General features: G+C 36.5%; 1 protein-coding gene across 1 annotated transcript in view; it reads left to right on the plus strand.

Moving 5' to 3' along the window:
- LOC137978943 (nuclear pore complex protein Nup133-like) overlaps window positions 1-15,000 on the plus strand; it is a 31,529-nt gene that overhangs the window by 16,439 nt on the left and 90 nt on the right. Inside the window, exons 8-19 of the mRNA XM_068826067.1 lie at window positions 158-236; window positions 4,520-4,579; window positions 5,720-5,778; window positions 6,383-6,453; window positions 7,764-7,843; window positions 9,472-9,571; window positions 10,924-10,992; window positions 11,711-11,789; window positions 12,545-12,581; window positions 13,325-13,429; window positions 13,768-13,903; window positions 14,906-15,000. The exon at window positions 14,906-15,000 is cut by the window's right edge and continues 90 nt beyond it. Of these exons, the coding sequence (XP_068682168.1) occupies window positions 158-236; window positions 4,520-4,579; window positions 5,720-5,778; window positions 6,383-6,453; window positions 7,764-7,843; window positions 9,472-9,571; window positions 10,924-10,992; window positions 11,711-11,789; window positions 12,545-12,581; window positions 13,325-13,429; window positions 13,768-13,903; window positions 14,906-15,000 (970 nt within the window). The remainder of the gene's footprint in view (window positions 1-157; window positions 237-4,519; window positions 4,580-5,719; window positions 5,779-6,382; window positions 6,454-7,763; window positions 7,844-9,471; window positions 9,572-10,923; window positions 10,993-11,710; window positions 11,790-12,544; window positions 12,582-13,324; window positions 13,430-13,767; window positions 13,904-14,905) is intronic.

The following is a 15,000-nucleotide window of genomic DNA, read 5'->3' on the forward strand; positions in this document are numbered from 1 at the left end:
AACAGAACTGCAGTTTTACTGTAGTATGACTGACGTAAACAATTAAGGTGAACTGAAAAGCAGCTTTAGGGGGTTACATGTAGGTAATATACTGTACATTCTAGGAAAACAGAGAGTTGATTCTTATGCCATAAAATGAAACTACTTTCAATTTCAGGGATATTTTTGTGCTGAGTGAAAACCAGTTGTTCAAGTGGGAAATGGTACCAACAGGACAGAACACTTTCCAGGAAAAAGTAATGGCCCAGTTTGCAGTGCAAGTTTTTAAAATCTAGTTTTGTTGTATAACTGTTATATTATTTTTAAAAATGCAACTACACTTGAGTTTAAGGAACATCATCATCAGCCATAGTGAGCGAAACAGTAAATTTTTTTCAAGATGATCCGTATATATAACTATTAATACAATGATTCTTTGTAGATTAAATGTTTGTGTCAAGCAGATACATGTACATTCAAACTAACCAACAATATTTATGAAAACACTACTGACATAACGGTAAAAGTTTAAAAGTGTTTACCGGTATGCTAAACTGACATGATCAACTTGTTTGTTGAGTTTGGGTTTCAACTGCTCAATGTGGAAGCTCTCCTTCACATACATGTACAGCCAGTTTTGGGGATAACCTTTTCCCTTTTTTTCCACTTAGTAAGTCTGACTAATGTACTTGAATGTCTCTCTTAGTTTTCCTCTGTTTCGGTTTTCTTAAGGTCATCTTTAATGGGTTTTCTTCAGTTCATCTTTAATTTAATTAACATACTACATTTCTTTAGGTTAATGCACTTAGGTGTTTATTTAGGTTTTCTTTCCCTTAGTTTCAGCTTTTCGTAGTTCATCTTTAACTTGTTGTACTTGGTGTACTAGGGAATGTTGAAAACCAGAAATAGAAGGAACTGTCATACTAGCCATATACTTGGCCTACTAGGGTAATGTTAAGCACCAAAAATACCACAACACTGCCGTAACTGGTGTACTAAGGGAATGTTAAAAATTGGAAAATACTACACTGTCGTACTTGCCGTACTTGGCGTAATGGCGGAATGTTAAAAACTAAAAATACTACGGTACTACTGTACTAGCTGCACTTGGGGTATCAAAGCAGTGTTGAAAATCAAAAATAAAACCACGCTGTTGTACTAGCAGCACTTGGCGTACCAAGGGAATATTGAAAACGAAAAATACAACAATACTGCCGTACATGTACTAGCTGTACGTGCCGTACCAACAGAATACATGTATATAAAACGAAAAATACAACTATACTGCCATACTAGCCGTACTTGGGGTACTACATGTAAGGGAGTGTTGAAAATAAAAAATACAACCACACTGTCATACTAGCTGCACTAATTGTACCAAGGGAATCTTAAAAAACAGAAATACAATGACTCTGTCATACTAGCCGTACTTGGCATACCGAGGGAATATTGAAAACGAAAAATACAATGATACTGCCGTACTAGCCGTACTTGGCATACTGACGGAATGTTAAAAACCAAAAATACAACGATACTGCTGCATTAGCTGGGAATGTTAAAAACCAAAAATACAATGACATTGCCGTACTAGCCGCGTTTGCCATATATTTCTTCTTGTTCCAAGTGCCTTTCAATGCTTTTTATATAACTATTCCGTTTACCAGCATGTGTTGGTTATGAACTTACACTAAAAGTAAAAATAATGTAAAATTGCTTGATTGGAAATACAATGGTACTGTATCGTTTGTTTACAAAATGGCAAATTAGGACGGTGCGCCCTTTCTTCCTCTCTCTCTCTCGTGCTCTGTTTTACTGGTTATTTTAAGATACAGTTACATGAATCCGAGGAAAGTTGAAACAGACATTGAAGTCACAGAGGATCAGTGAACTGGGGACCCCTGGCTTAAACTGCTGTGCGCCAACCGACGCAGCCGCACACACTCCTTATTACTAAAGCCTTCCACGTTTTTATTCCCATTAAGCAGAGTTTTGATAGTGTTTCATATAATTTCTGGGATGCCAAGCAGCAACTGAAACAACCTGGAATTCTGGGTTTCCAGATTCCATGTTTTAGGGTTGCCCCATAAAGACACAATGCGGAACATAAAATTCACTAGAGCGATACTTAACTTCACTTACTACGGCAGTGCTTTTCCATCAATGCAAAGTGCGGCTAGTACGGCAGTGTCGCCAGTTGAATTCATTCCCTTAGGCCCGGTTTAAACGTCGAACTTTACATGTGCCAAATCTAATTCAAATGAGAAAAATGCATTGTTTTCTCTCATTTGCCTTAGAATCGGCACATGTAAAGTTCAAGGTTTAACCGGGCCTTAGCATGCCAATTATCGTTTGTACGGTTGAATTTTTGTTTTTAAGATTCCCTTAGTACGCCAAGTACGGCTAGTACGACAGTGCCTTTGTATTTGTCATTTTTCACATCTCTTAGTACGCCAAGTACGGCTATTACGGAACTGCCATGAAATTTTTGTTTTCAATATCCCTTAATGGTGTTACACTGTGAAATGTTTCGTGCAATTTGTCTCGCAATGTTTTGGCGACATTGTGGCGGGACAAGTTGCACGAAACATTTCACAGTGTAACATACCTAAAATCATTGCGAGACAAGTTTGCATGAAAAGTAGACGTTCGCGCGAAAATTTTTCAACATTGATTTTTTCTGAAACTTTTACCACTGTAAGATGATGAGTTAGTTATGTCAGAAATGTAAAAAAAAATGGGGGTTCACCGACTTCGTTTTGGAGAGAACATGCCCAGAAAAACACCCAAAATGTGACAAAATCGGGCTTCGTTAGCGAATAAGGTCAGTGTCTGTAAACCCAAATAATATTATATTGGAATTAAATATTTGAAGTGAAATCTTCTCTGCCAAATATTGTTTAAGTGGACTTATAAAGTGAATTTAGTCAACTGGTGAGGTTCCTTAAAGATCAAGTTCGCATTTAGCGACCACAGTTTCACGCGTCTTGCAGCGGCAAGATGGCAGGATTTGATGTCCCGTGAGCAGAAATCTTGAATTTTTTTTAACTTCCCACATTGATTTTTTGTTCATTTTTGGACAACGTGGAGATAAAAAATAGGGGTCACTGAACGTCCAAGACCGTTAAATCCAGGCAAAGCTATAGCAATGGCCTTTTACCCTATCATTTCTCATTTTATTACTTAGCGCACGCGCTCGTGTATGACGTGGCATGTGCATTTGCATGCGCAGTAAGGATGCGCAGAAACAATTGGCGCGAACGTCCTTAATTCTACTTTCGGCAATGGCTGTTGCAACTTGTCTCGCTCGCAGTGTAACAGCGCCTTTATTACGCCAAGTACGGCTAGCATGGCACTGCCATTGTATTTTTAGTTTTTAATATCCCTTAGTACACGAAACACAGCTAGTACCGCACTGCCATTGTATTTTTCGTGTTTAATATACCGTAGTACACCAAGTACAGCCAGTACGGCATGCCGTTGACTTTGTGGTTTTTAACTTCCCTTAGTACGCCAAGTACGGTTAGTACGGCGGTGGTGCCGTTGTATTTTTCGTTTTTCACTTTCCCTTAGTAGTGTGTCACTACTTTTGACCAATTCTTACTATGTTAATCAACCATACTAAGGAAAAGAAAGGAAAAGTTGAAGCAAGAGACATCACAAATATTGTGACAATTTTTAGAAGAACTAAGCTGCTTGAAAATATGAGAATTGCGGCATGCGAATTGAGAGAATCCGGAATAAAATCCTTTGGACTAAAAACGTTACACAGATTGAATGGAGAGAAAATTACTACAACATTTAAATCTTTACAATGCATGCTGATAATAGATGAAATTTTTTTTCTGGAGTAAGATGAATAGAAACCAAAATGTAAGGTAGTTTGTAAAATAGCCCTTAGTATGGATACATCATGTTTAGAAGCTTCTTTTGTTGTAACATTTCTAAGATAAACTTTAACAGACTTGATAATAAACCAACTGTAAAACATAAATATTACGTTTTGAAATAGTAGTAAGATTGAAAACCCAGTGTAGTGCTAATTTTATATGCCCTGTCAATGAGAGTTTTTATTAACCCTAATTTGTACTGAAAGAGAGTAGAACTGAAATAATTTGTAAGTGGACCAGTAGACTGTTGTGCACTTTCTTGCTTTTTGCACTAATATGTCAATGCCTGTTTGGCATACCTTTACAGTGTGCAGTCAAGCACAGTAGTCAGTGACTGAAACAAACACTATTTACCTTAATGTTTAGATAATTTGTGAAGTGTTGACTGTAAAAGTTTAATTTTTTGTTTCCAGAGATTTGATAGTATTATTACTATTACTATTATTATTATTATTATTGATTGTCAACTACAAGGGAAGTGTTGGGAAAGTGAAATACACTAAAATGGTTGTTGGAGGTGTTAATATTTCGGGAAGTAGGAAACATCTTGTGGCCAATGTCGGTATTTTGTCTGGTTTTTACGGTACAAACCTTATGTACTTAAAACGTGTAAGTTTTGGATTCTTATAGCTTACTTCAGACTTTCTGATCAGCTTCATTTTCAGCTGAGGTTGGAAAGTTTGTTTCAAGAAGCTGTTATCCATTCATTACAGGTGTGGTAAATGTCTACAGTAGAGACAACTACTGTTTGGTCATGAAAAATTAATAATAAACTGTCAAGGTGTCATAGATGTTACAGTGTAAATGTGCTTTCAGCTTCTGTGCCACAGCCAAAAACAAAATGAAACCAAATTATAATTATTCTTAGTCTTGTCTTGAAAATTACCCTGTAATAGACTTGCATTTTACGCTAAATGGTACATGGCCATTAAGTTCTCAATATATTTTTTTCAGGATACTTATCTAAACATGGACTTGCCTCTTCTTGTTGTGGCTCTTTTTGTTGTCTTGTGCTATTTTAAGAAAAGCAATGTTGGTGATGATAACTTTACTAAAATTGTGGTGACTGAGCACGCGTTTGGCATGACCTCACAACGCACTTTTCAAAGAGTAGCTACCAATAGTTAACAGTGTTGTTTGTTTCCCATATATGAGCCACAATCCATTGCAAAATTCAAGAAACATTTTAACTTCCTTATCCATATCTGAAAAAGCTTTTGTTACTGGAATCTTGATATTATGGCTTCCCCTCTCCAAAAAACAATGTCCAGACATTGATGGGTTATTTTGTACTTCTTTCTGAACAATGAAATGTTTCGAGTGAATACTGTAACAGTAACTGTTATGGTCCAAAACATTGATACAAACAGGAAAAGTCTCAACTGGTTTTGTCTGGGATTGTAGTTTGAACTATATACCACAAATTTCTCTCCCACATGGGGACACATTGGTACAAGGATGGTGCTCTCACTACTTGGCCAACCCTCCTCCCCTTCTAAACCTGATAACCTTTTATTGTATTTTTTTCTTATTCTCAAGCTGCATAGTTGCATTCATTTCCTCTTTTCAGGTGTAGGTTCACCTTAAAATGTTAAAATTTATTTTTATCATAATTATAACTTTTACTAATCGATTTTGAGAGCTGACTGTAAGATATGGGTCATGCTTTTTCCAGTTCATTTTGCAAGTGCTGGGGTTAACTGAACCCAAAAAAGTGGAGAGAGATCGAAGGTTAAAGTGAGATATACAGCCCACTCAAGCGACCAATTATAGCATGCTTACTATCAGAGATTTTCTGTTTTACATCAGAGGCTGCAGATGATTATTTAGGAACAACCCATTCTTTTCATTAGGTTGATCCAGACACCATTACCAATGTCACAGTGTGGTGCCTTGATGTAGCTCTGTACAGGTTAGGATGAGAAAACTAAAGGTGTAAAATAATATTAATTATGCATGGAAGACTTCTGATATCCTTAAATAATGTCAACGTTCATAATCCCTGAGACAAGCAATAAGTAAGTTATCATTCTTAAAGTTGCATTTGATATGTTTATATTTTGAATCCACATGTTCCTTAGTAAGGTAAGTAGAATCTTCGAAGAGCATGCCCTGACCGTTTTTGAAGACACGATGTGGACTATGCGATACATATATTTACAGTTTTCAAATTTTGAAAACTTTTTCACTTTTTAGTAAATTGTTAATCTTTAGCATTGACTCCCAGGGGTTCCCCATTGATGAGTAAAATCGTCTGGCGTTAGACAGAGTAAAATACTAAGTCCGGCCGGTTTAGGCCAGTTTGGATGTTAAATGGTTAAACTTGTCATTCTTCTTGTTTGTGCTTTTTTCGTGGCATAATGATTTCATTCTTTGCGATAATTATTATTAATGCTTGATAAAAAATGTCCATAGGAGTGGTTTCTAGTAACATTCTATCCCTTTCTTTTGGTCTTTTGTCCTTCAGTACATATTTTATATTTTTACAGAAACTGAACTCTAAGTTTCAATTTTAGTTCTGAAATTGTCATATTAGCTGCAGTGACTGTTGGTGGAGTCCAAGGCACACAGTTGTTTTATTCTCTTGGTAAGTTTGGTTATGCACTTTGCGGTGAATGCATTTTAATTGAATGGTACCAAATCGTTTAAAAAGTGGAGGTACAAATGTATTTGCTATATACAAGAGTCTTCAGAAATCACCCAGTATCACCATGGTACCCAAGCTGAACAGTCTCTCTTCAGTAGAATCCATTGTCTTTCAGGTATTAATTTGAATCGTTGTTAAAGGTGAACATGTTTTCTTTTGCCTATTAGTCCAGCTAATGAACTAAATTAGTTTTCCTGGAAAGAATTCAAAGCAATATTTAACCTTTTCAATATAAGATTGTAACAAAATAACATTTCAGTAATGGTTGAATTATAAAAAGTATGCCATGGATTTGATCTGGGTTTGTGTTAACCCAGAAATCATGCATTTTTACTCAAGAAATATGCATAAAATGTATTTTCAAAATCTTAATGTGTCCTGGGACACAGGACACTTGCTCAACGAACTAAATCCCTTTGACACGCAAAGTAAAACTGCATGGTGATAAGGTCAAAAGAATCGCCATTGGATTTAGCAGAGTAGGAGACTGGAAACCACTACAACATTCACGTCGCTTGCATGCCTGCCCGCCATTTTGATTTCTCGCTCCACTGAATTGGGGCAGGCATGATAGGGCAAAAGCAAACAAAACATTTTAAATGTGTAGTACACTACGTAATATTATGGTATCAAACCATGGAAGAGAAGACATGGCCAGTTTTTGGACAAACAGTTAACAGAGTTTCAGTGGCTGCAGACAAGAGGTGGCAAAGGAGACTTGTCATTGATTTGCAACTATTGTTCAAAGGCCGGAAAGGAAATGCATTCACTGCTGGATGCAAAAATTTCCAACCATTCACACCTCAAACGCCCTAGGACACCCCCCATTGATGAGTAAATTCGTCTGGCATTAGACAGAGTAAAATCCATTACGTCTCGCTCTCAGGTGTCAGTGGGTTAAAGAGCAACTTCATTGAAAGAAACGGTACAGCCTTATCAATGATGCTGCTCTACCCATCTTTGTCAGATTGCCCATACCGAAAAACCTGTAGCTATATGATGGGTTGAGTTAAAGTTGTGAGATGAAAACAACAATAATAGAGGCAAGTTAACATTGAGGTTGAAATGCTTCATTCACCACTAGTCTTTTTTGTAAACTTTTTCTTTAGGAGGGCACTGAAATATTGGAAGCCCCCAAAAATGCCAGGGACCCCAATTTGGCAAGACATGTGGGTTCCAGGACCAAAAACGAAAACTTCAAACAGGATCCCTAGATATCTGTATGAACTGCTTTTCTGCTTGCATTGTAGGCATGCTCAATGTCGATTCAGAGTCTGTTCCTAGTCGTCTGGAAAGTATCAACATCCTGCAATACTCTACCACATACAGTGTAAGTACATGTAATATATACATGTACATTTAGCCAAGCCTAAAAGTGGAGTTCCTGTGTTATTTATTCTTTCCATAAGTTAACCTATAATCTTGATGAGCTTTAAACTTGAGCCTGCAATATGGTCATGTAATACTGGTCAGTGGATACCTTGTTTTGACAGGTTTCAATTAACCATATCATGGATGTCTAATATCAAAGGTGTTCACACCAAAAAATGCAGGCTGCCCCACGTTTCACATTGGCATACATGGAGGGAATCGATGTACAGTCATATGGTCGTATGGTGACCAAAACCAAATTTTCTTGCACAGATGGAATTGCAAACAATGATTATGCAAATTTTTTTGGGGGTAAAAGGGGTGTTTTATGGGATTTGTGGAAGTAGAGAATAGAAAAACTTGAAAATCACTTTCATAACCATAGGCGAAAAAAATTGGTTTTACCCGCATAGGCACATTTGTTTGTAAGAACTCCAAACAATTTACTCTGTTGCAATGTTGCGATCTGATCCAAGGGAGATAACATGTACAGTGTATCATAAATTTTAACAACCTGGGGCCGGTTGCTCAAAGACTGGTTAGGGCTACATGTAACTGTTGGTTAAGAGATGTTAAAACCTATAGGTTTCCATGGTATTTATTGCTGGTTAGCGCTAACCATGCTTCAAGCAACCGGGGCCAGGGTGATATTTTTACCTCTATTACATGTAAGTTATCAAAATAAAAAGGTAGTATAAAACATGGAACCCTCATTCCTAGCACTGTTCTCACATTCCCACCCTGTTAGGCACCCTGGTGTTAAATTACTCAGTTTTCATTGATTTTGTAATTTACAGTCTACTCTTTATAGTTTTCATTCAGTTCACTTAGTCCACTGCATGAATATTTTTACCCTATTCACAGTTAGATTTGTACACATAAAGACACTTTTTTCATAAAATTGCTTGTGTTGAATTGAGAAAAGCTTTACTAAAAACCATTTTAAAAAACTTCTTCTTGAGAGCAAGTCTCAACAGTTGTCCTTGCTTTTAACACACCTCTGGCTATTTTCACAAAACTATAGTTTCATCCAATCTCGGGCCTCTTCAGTTGTAAGCCCACAACTGAATAAGAAATACATTGGTTGCAATTGTTAGCGTTGTACTGAAATTCATGTAATTGCTTAAGAGAAGTGACACAATAATGCAGGCGAGATATATTATTTCCAGTCCAAGGCATAACTAGGGAGTTGGTGATTATAACATTCCTAGTAGTCGGAGGAGAAATGACTCTACTCTGTAGCTCCTTGTAAATAGTCTTAGATGCAGCAGACTTGATTTGAACTATTTGACCATTTAGAATTAGTTGCACTGATCCTTTATATCAAAGGGTTCGTTGCAAATGCCCTGAAAAGATGAGTTTTTCATGCCATTCCAAAAGAAGGGCATCAATCACAAGTAAGTCCCCAAGTCTAAGAATACCTTTCTCTTGTAAAATCTTAAAATAATGGAAAGTAGTTTATTGTTCCATAGGATGTTTGAAACTTGTTCATGGTAATAAATTGTTTTGACTTCAAACCTCTTTCCCATTTCATTTCATTCTCATTTCTACTCTGAGTGTTGCATTTCATTTTTTTTTTTTTCACAGGAGTCAAAAGAGCATGAACTTCTTTCTTTCAAATTGCTGCTTCCACCCCAAAGTTCATCAGCTCTTGTTTATAGCTCCAATTCAGTTATCTGTGTTCCAGGTATTTTATGGATGATGTTCCTTTTTGTTTTTACATAAAATTAGATATTTGATATTATTAAAAACTGGATCATTGGATAATGCAATTCGAGAGTTTTGATTGGCTAAGCCATCATGGGTTATGAGCCATTATACCATGATCTACAAAGACGGCAAGCATAATGCGTGATTTTTTGGGCCTTTTTATTTTTATTGTAGTCTACAATGTAGTTTTCTATATTTTGGGGGCGTTTTCAATAAAACAATTATTCCACTAGCGCTTGTTGGAAATGAGATGATTAGAGCCAACTTGGCGCTACGCACCTCGTTGGCTGTCCTATCATCTCATATCCAACGTGCGCTCATGGAATAATTGTTAAATATTATACTGTAATCACAGGTCTTATATTTGGTGACAAAATTTTAGCCGGTTGTTTGCTATAGTAACCAAGGATGCAAGAAGATGCCAGAAAATGCACTTCACCTACACCAGCGAACTGTATATATGTTAAAGTGTGGAAGACAGTTCTAGATTATACTCTGATGATTGCAACCTAATATAGAAAGTAAAAGAATGATTAATTAATGTATTTAAAATGTTGAACCACGAAAACTTCAAACAACAAAATTTATTGTACATATCCAACAATAATGATAATATTCTACGAAAGTTAGAAGTTATCCTCGCACTCATCTTGACAATTTAAACAATTGTCTCTTGTCGACACCTGAAAAATAATCTACGGGTGGCTTCAAGGGATTTGAACCCCAGACCCCTGCGATGCCCAACCAACTGAGCCATGAAGCCACAGAGTTGGGAGCAGGTCAATTTATTGCATTCTTTTGTTCCCCTTACAGGACCGATGAATTGATGCACAAAAAGAAATGTATATTTATAGTGCGGGTTATAAACAAAAGATAGAAGTGATCCCTGCACTTATAGTGGCGACGAATGGTAAAATCCAAGACTCATCGATACCCTTGTTTGGGAATCGAAGACCGAGATCAAAACATGCAAGACTTCACACCTAAATAAATGCAATACGAACGAGACTTCGAGACTCTTTGCAGAGACTTCGGAGATTTTGAGATCAGATGAAAAGTTTGCAAGTGCCAAGATTTTGGAGGTACCATTCGCCATCCCTACTTATTTGGATTCTGTTGAAGCCATCTGAATTTTTCAGGTGTCTAATAGAGACAGTTGCTTAAATTGTCTCTTTTTATAATTATGCAACTTGCTTTCCAGTTCACGAAGCATGACTACAGAAAAAAAAATTCTTTCACAGTAATAGCATGGTGAACTTGCATGCTGATACTTTCTCTACATGTTTGAGTATTGCATAAACTGTACCTTACATGTAATCGCTTACACAGTTAACCAGCCAGATGAGGTCTTGAACAAGATAGATCTTCAGTCTCCAGCAGACAGCATTCTAGGCTCAGGTATCGTAATTGCTTTATTTTTATATTTCCCACTTTTTTGGGTAATATCTTCCATTGTATGCAAATCAATCGTTAATTTGAATTTCAACTTCATTTTCTTTGCTTGATTTTTTTATTGATTACCATTCATAATATTTGTGGAATTTATCAATAGTAATTATTTTGGTTTTTGAGAAAAATATATTTCCACTAAATTTGTGTGTAGAAGTACTAGACACAGCCATTAGTTTCCACCATGAGGAGGTCAGCAATCAGACTCAGAAACTCTTCGTGTTTGCAGGGTTTTTTAGACTGGAAAAACAGTTTACTAGGCAAGCAAAGAGTGCATTCTAATAATCCAGAAGGCTTATCCTTGCAGGAAAAATATGGCATCATTGCAGCAATCTGTAGGAATTTGTAGGACTCTTGTAGAAATCTACTACCATAATTATATAATGAATGGAAACATTCAATAATTTTGTTACGCTTTTCGTGGTACATCTGATAATTAATATAAAACAAGAGAAATCAAAATTGAACTAGTTTGAAAATTTTGAAACTAAGTAAAACACTTTTAACTACTACAAATATAACATCAAAGCACTGGATAAGACATGGTAAACAACTGTCCTCTAGTCTTAAAAGAAAACCCTGTGGAGGTTTAATCATCCAGAGGCAGTTGCCAAGTCTACTTAGCCACTATTAATAATCGTTGACTAAAACGTTCCTTTTTGAAAAGGTTTTCATGAAAACAAGCCGCTCTTCTTTTCTTTGAAGTATGGTATTATCAGCGTCACAGTAACAGAGGCTATAGTTCAGTAAGTATAAGGAAACACACTTTTTCTTGCTTACTGAGGCAATAATAAGTTACGACTATTTTATTTACATGACTTTTGTGGAGAATGTCTGCAACTGTCGTGGATAACTTTAACTTGTCTTGCTGATGGAGGTTCAGGATGAAAGTACCCTGTAGCCTTTTTTTCTTCATTTTCTTTAGTGGTATGGTTGGGTTGCTTTTGGTTTTCCACTTTTGTCACCTTGCTCTTGGAAAGAAAAACTTCTCTAATTCCTTGGATTACGTTCCACAATGAACCTTAAGACCAACTCCTTTACCTGGAACTTAAAGAAGCCTCGTACAACAAATTAATAATGAGTTAAAAGAGTCTAATGTTGTCTGTGCTGGCATTAAAACAAATTCATCATTCAGGTGTCACATTGGAGCCAAACTGAAACATTTGAAACCTGGACTAGCATCTACCTTTTTATTCAAACATCAGAGTCTTGCATTTCAGTGAGCAAATTTAAAATGTATTAAATCCACATGAATCAATTCCGTTGGCCCCCAGGTTTCTTTTGATCTACAGCTATGCATCAGTGACTACTCATTAATTTATTTGTTCCTTTTGTACACTTGTACAGAAGATTGCTTTTAGAGACAGTGGAATAACTTCAGAAGTCCTCAAGTTTTTGCACTGCTAAAGCAATTTGTGCCCAAATCATGCACAATTGTTTTGATCAGGTCTGATTAATAATTATTATGTTTGTTATTAACAATATAAATTATTTTATACAGTGAAGATGTGGGGAATTCTGTGTTGCAAACTACAAAGGTGAGTTAAGGTTAAAGTGAATGTAGTAGAATGGTGAATATGAAGTTAAGTCGTGAAAAGCTTATCAATTATTTATATCAGACTGCAGCCTAAAATGCTGGAGATGAATTAACGTCATATGTCGATTTAAATACAATTCCTTTCAAGGAACACCTGTGTTACTAGTGGTCAGTGGTTGGTTTGTAGGCACATGCGCAGTAGTTCCGTTCATCATAACTGTACTTGTGGCATTTGTTATGGCAGCTTGAGGAGTTCTTTCCTCCAGCAGGGTTCATAGCAAGTTCGTTTTTCCTTCCCCCCCCCCCTTCAAAAAAAAAAAATCCATCCCTTGTTCATTCCACTGATAGTTTAGTGTGGCTGTTGTCTGTTTTTTTTTATTGTCGTGGGGCTCATAGTTGGGTTGACGTATTGTGCTAGCCATGGAGGCATTCTATCGAGGGGTTGGCTACCAAACATGGAAGCCCCCAGATATCCAAGGCACCCAACCTTCACTTTAAGCGATGCAGTTAATGTATAAATATGTGATTCACGTTAGAATTAACTCAACATGTTTCATTCTCACCGTGAGCAACTACATTGTAGCCCCTGGAAAATTTAATGTTACACACTGGTCAAAAGTACTATGCATTACCCGTCACTTTGTTTTACAATATTGCATGTGTTATACTCCCATACATCATTTTATACACCTGTCTATCTCTGCAATGGTGAAGTGGCTGATATACATTGCCAATTTATTTCAGGTTAATTTGGCTGACGTGTCACTTGGTGAAGTGACATTTGTAGAGGCTGATGATGATATGAAAAAGTTCAAGTCTGCTTTCTTGCTTTTCTGTCAAGGAAATAGGGTGAGTTTGACCTATTCTGCTTTTAGGTGGTGGGTATGGAAGAGAAGAGGGTTAACGTAAATTGTGTTTTCGATAAGGAATGCAAGGGGTTGTAAATTCTTAGTGGATTCGACTCAAGTGTCTAGGTTTAATACTTAAATGACAGACCAAACAACCTTTAGAGAATCAAAGAAGCTGTATTTTCAAGAAAATATCAATTTGTCTATTGTCTTAGTAAATCAATATGGCCCTGGGACTGACAAAATGAAGCCTGCATTAACAAAAGATAATTTTGAGGCAAATTAAAAGAAATGTCACAAACTCCCATTTAACAAGATTAGTTTATTATTTGAATGTAGGATGAAGCCCAAAGTATCTGTAATGAAGTCTTTGCATCAGGAGCAGATTTAGATACTGCTGTACTCACACTTAGTCAAGAGCTGATTGATGATTTTCCAGTGTCAGATCCACGTTGGGCAGAGTCCATTCCTACAGGTTAGTGTGTTGCTATGACCTCACAATACTTTTTTTAGAAAAAGAAATCACGAAATGAAGAATATTATTGGGTGGGAACAATTTTATGTCCAATAATTTTGATGTGTTCCCTTTTCAGTGATAGTTTTTTTTTCTTACTGTATCTCCATTGACTTTGGTTCTTAAAAAAAGTTTACTTGTTTTGTATATCAAACAAAAGCAAAACAAAACACAGCAACTTAAGTTCGAAATGTTGTTGTGACCGAAGTAGTTACAGAGATTAGACTAAGTACTGATCAATACTGAATCATACAGGTTAACCAAGAACACACTTGACATCAAGCTTAAGGTCAAATGTCATCTATGGCAAAGTTGTGCTAAACATTAATTAAGTGAGTGTGGGTTCATAGTATCGAGTTTTTATACACTTCACGCACTAAAAAAATAAATATAAAATTATTTAAAAATACAATTAAAATGATGGAAAAAGTATTTCTCTCTTCGAGCCTTTTCAGTTGTTCATTTATCATCCACCGTTCTTCACCAGAATTTGTCAGAAAATTTCAAAGTACATGTAAATCACTGACAAGTCAGTTCTGTTCACAAGATTTTTTTTTGTATATCTGTACCACAGACATACGATAAGTGCCAAAAGGGTTGAGACACTTTCCACTTTTCAGGAAAGTCGGACAAATCCCTCCCCCAAATTCTTTCCATCTAACCCCCTCCACCCCCTAAAAATGTTGTTTTGTTATCGCCAACTCTTCCTTTTTCCGTTAGCAACATTGGAGGGGAGAGGCGGGGGAAAAGGGGGAATGCAAGTGGAAAATTGAGCCAATACCAAGAGCCACTGTAAGAGCTTCCCGGTCAAATCTTTGTAAATAGTTTTGACTGATCTCTACCAGGCAGTTAGAGTACATTCTTTGTGAAGTGTGTATTTGCTGCAAATTTTCACAACGTTTGCTTTATGGAAGTAAATGGTAAAATTATCGTATTACGCTCAAACTTGTTTTGTTTTCACAGGTGGAATATCTGCTTCCACTTCACTCATCATCCTTCATCAACTGGAGGACAAGCTTAAAGCTCATGCTTTCATGCTTGACTTCCTGAAAGGTGTG

This window comes from Montipora foliosa, chromosome 12 (assembly GCF_036669935.1).
Source record: "Montipora foliosa isolate CH-2021 chromosome 12, ASM3666993v2, whole genome shotgun sequence".
Taxonomy (NCBI): Eukaryota; Metazoa; Cnidaria; class Anthozoa; order Scleractinia; family Acroporidae; genus Montipora; species Montipora foliosa.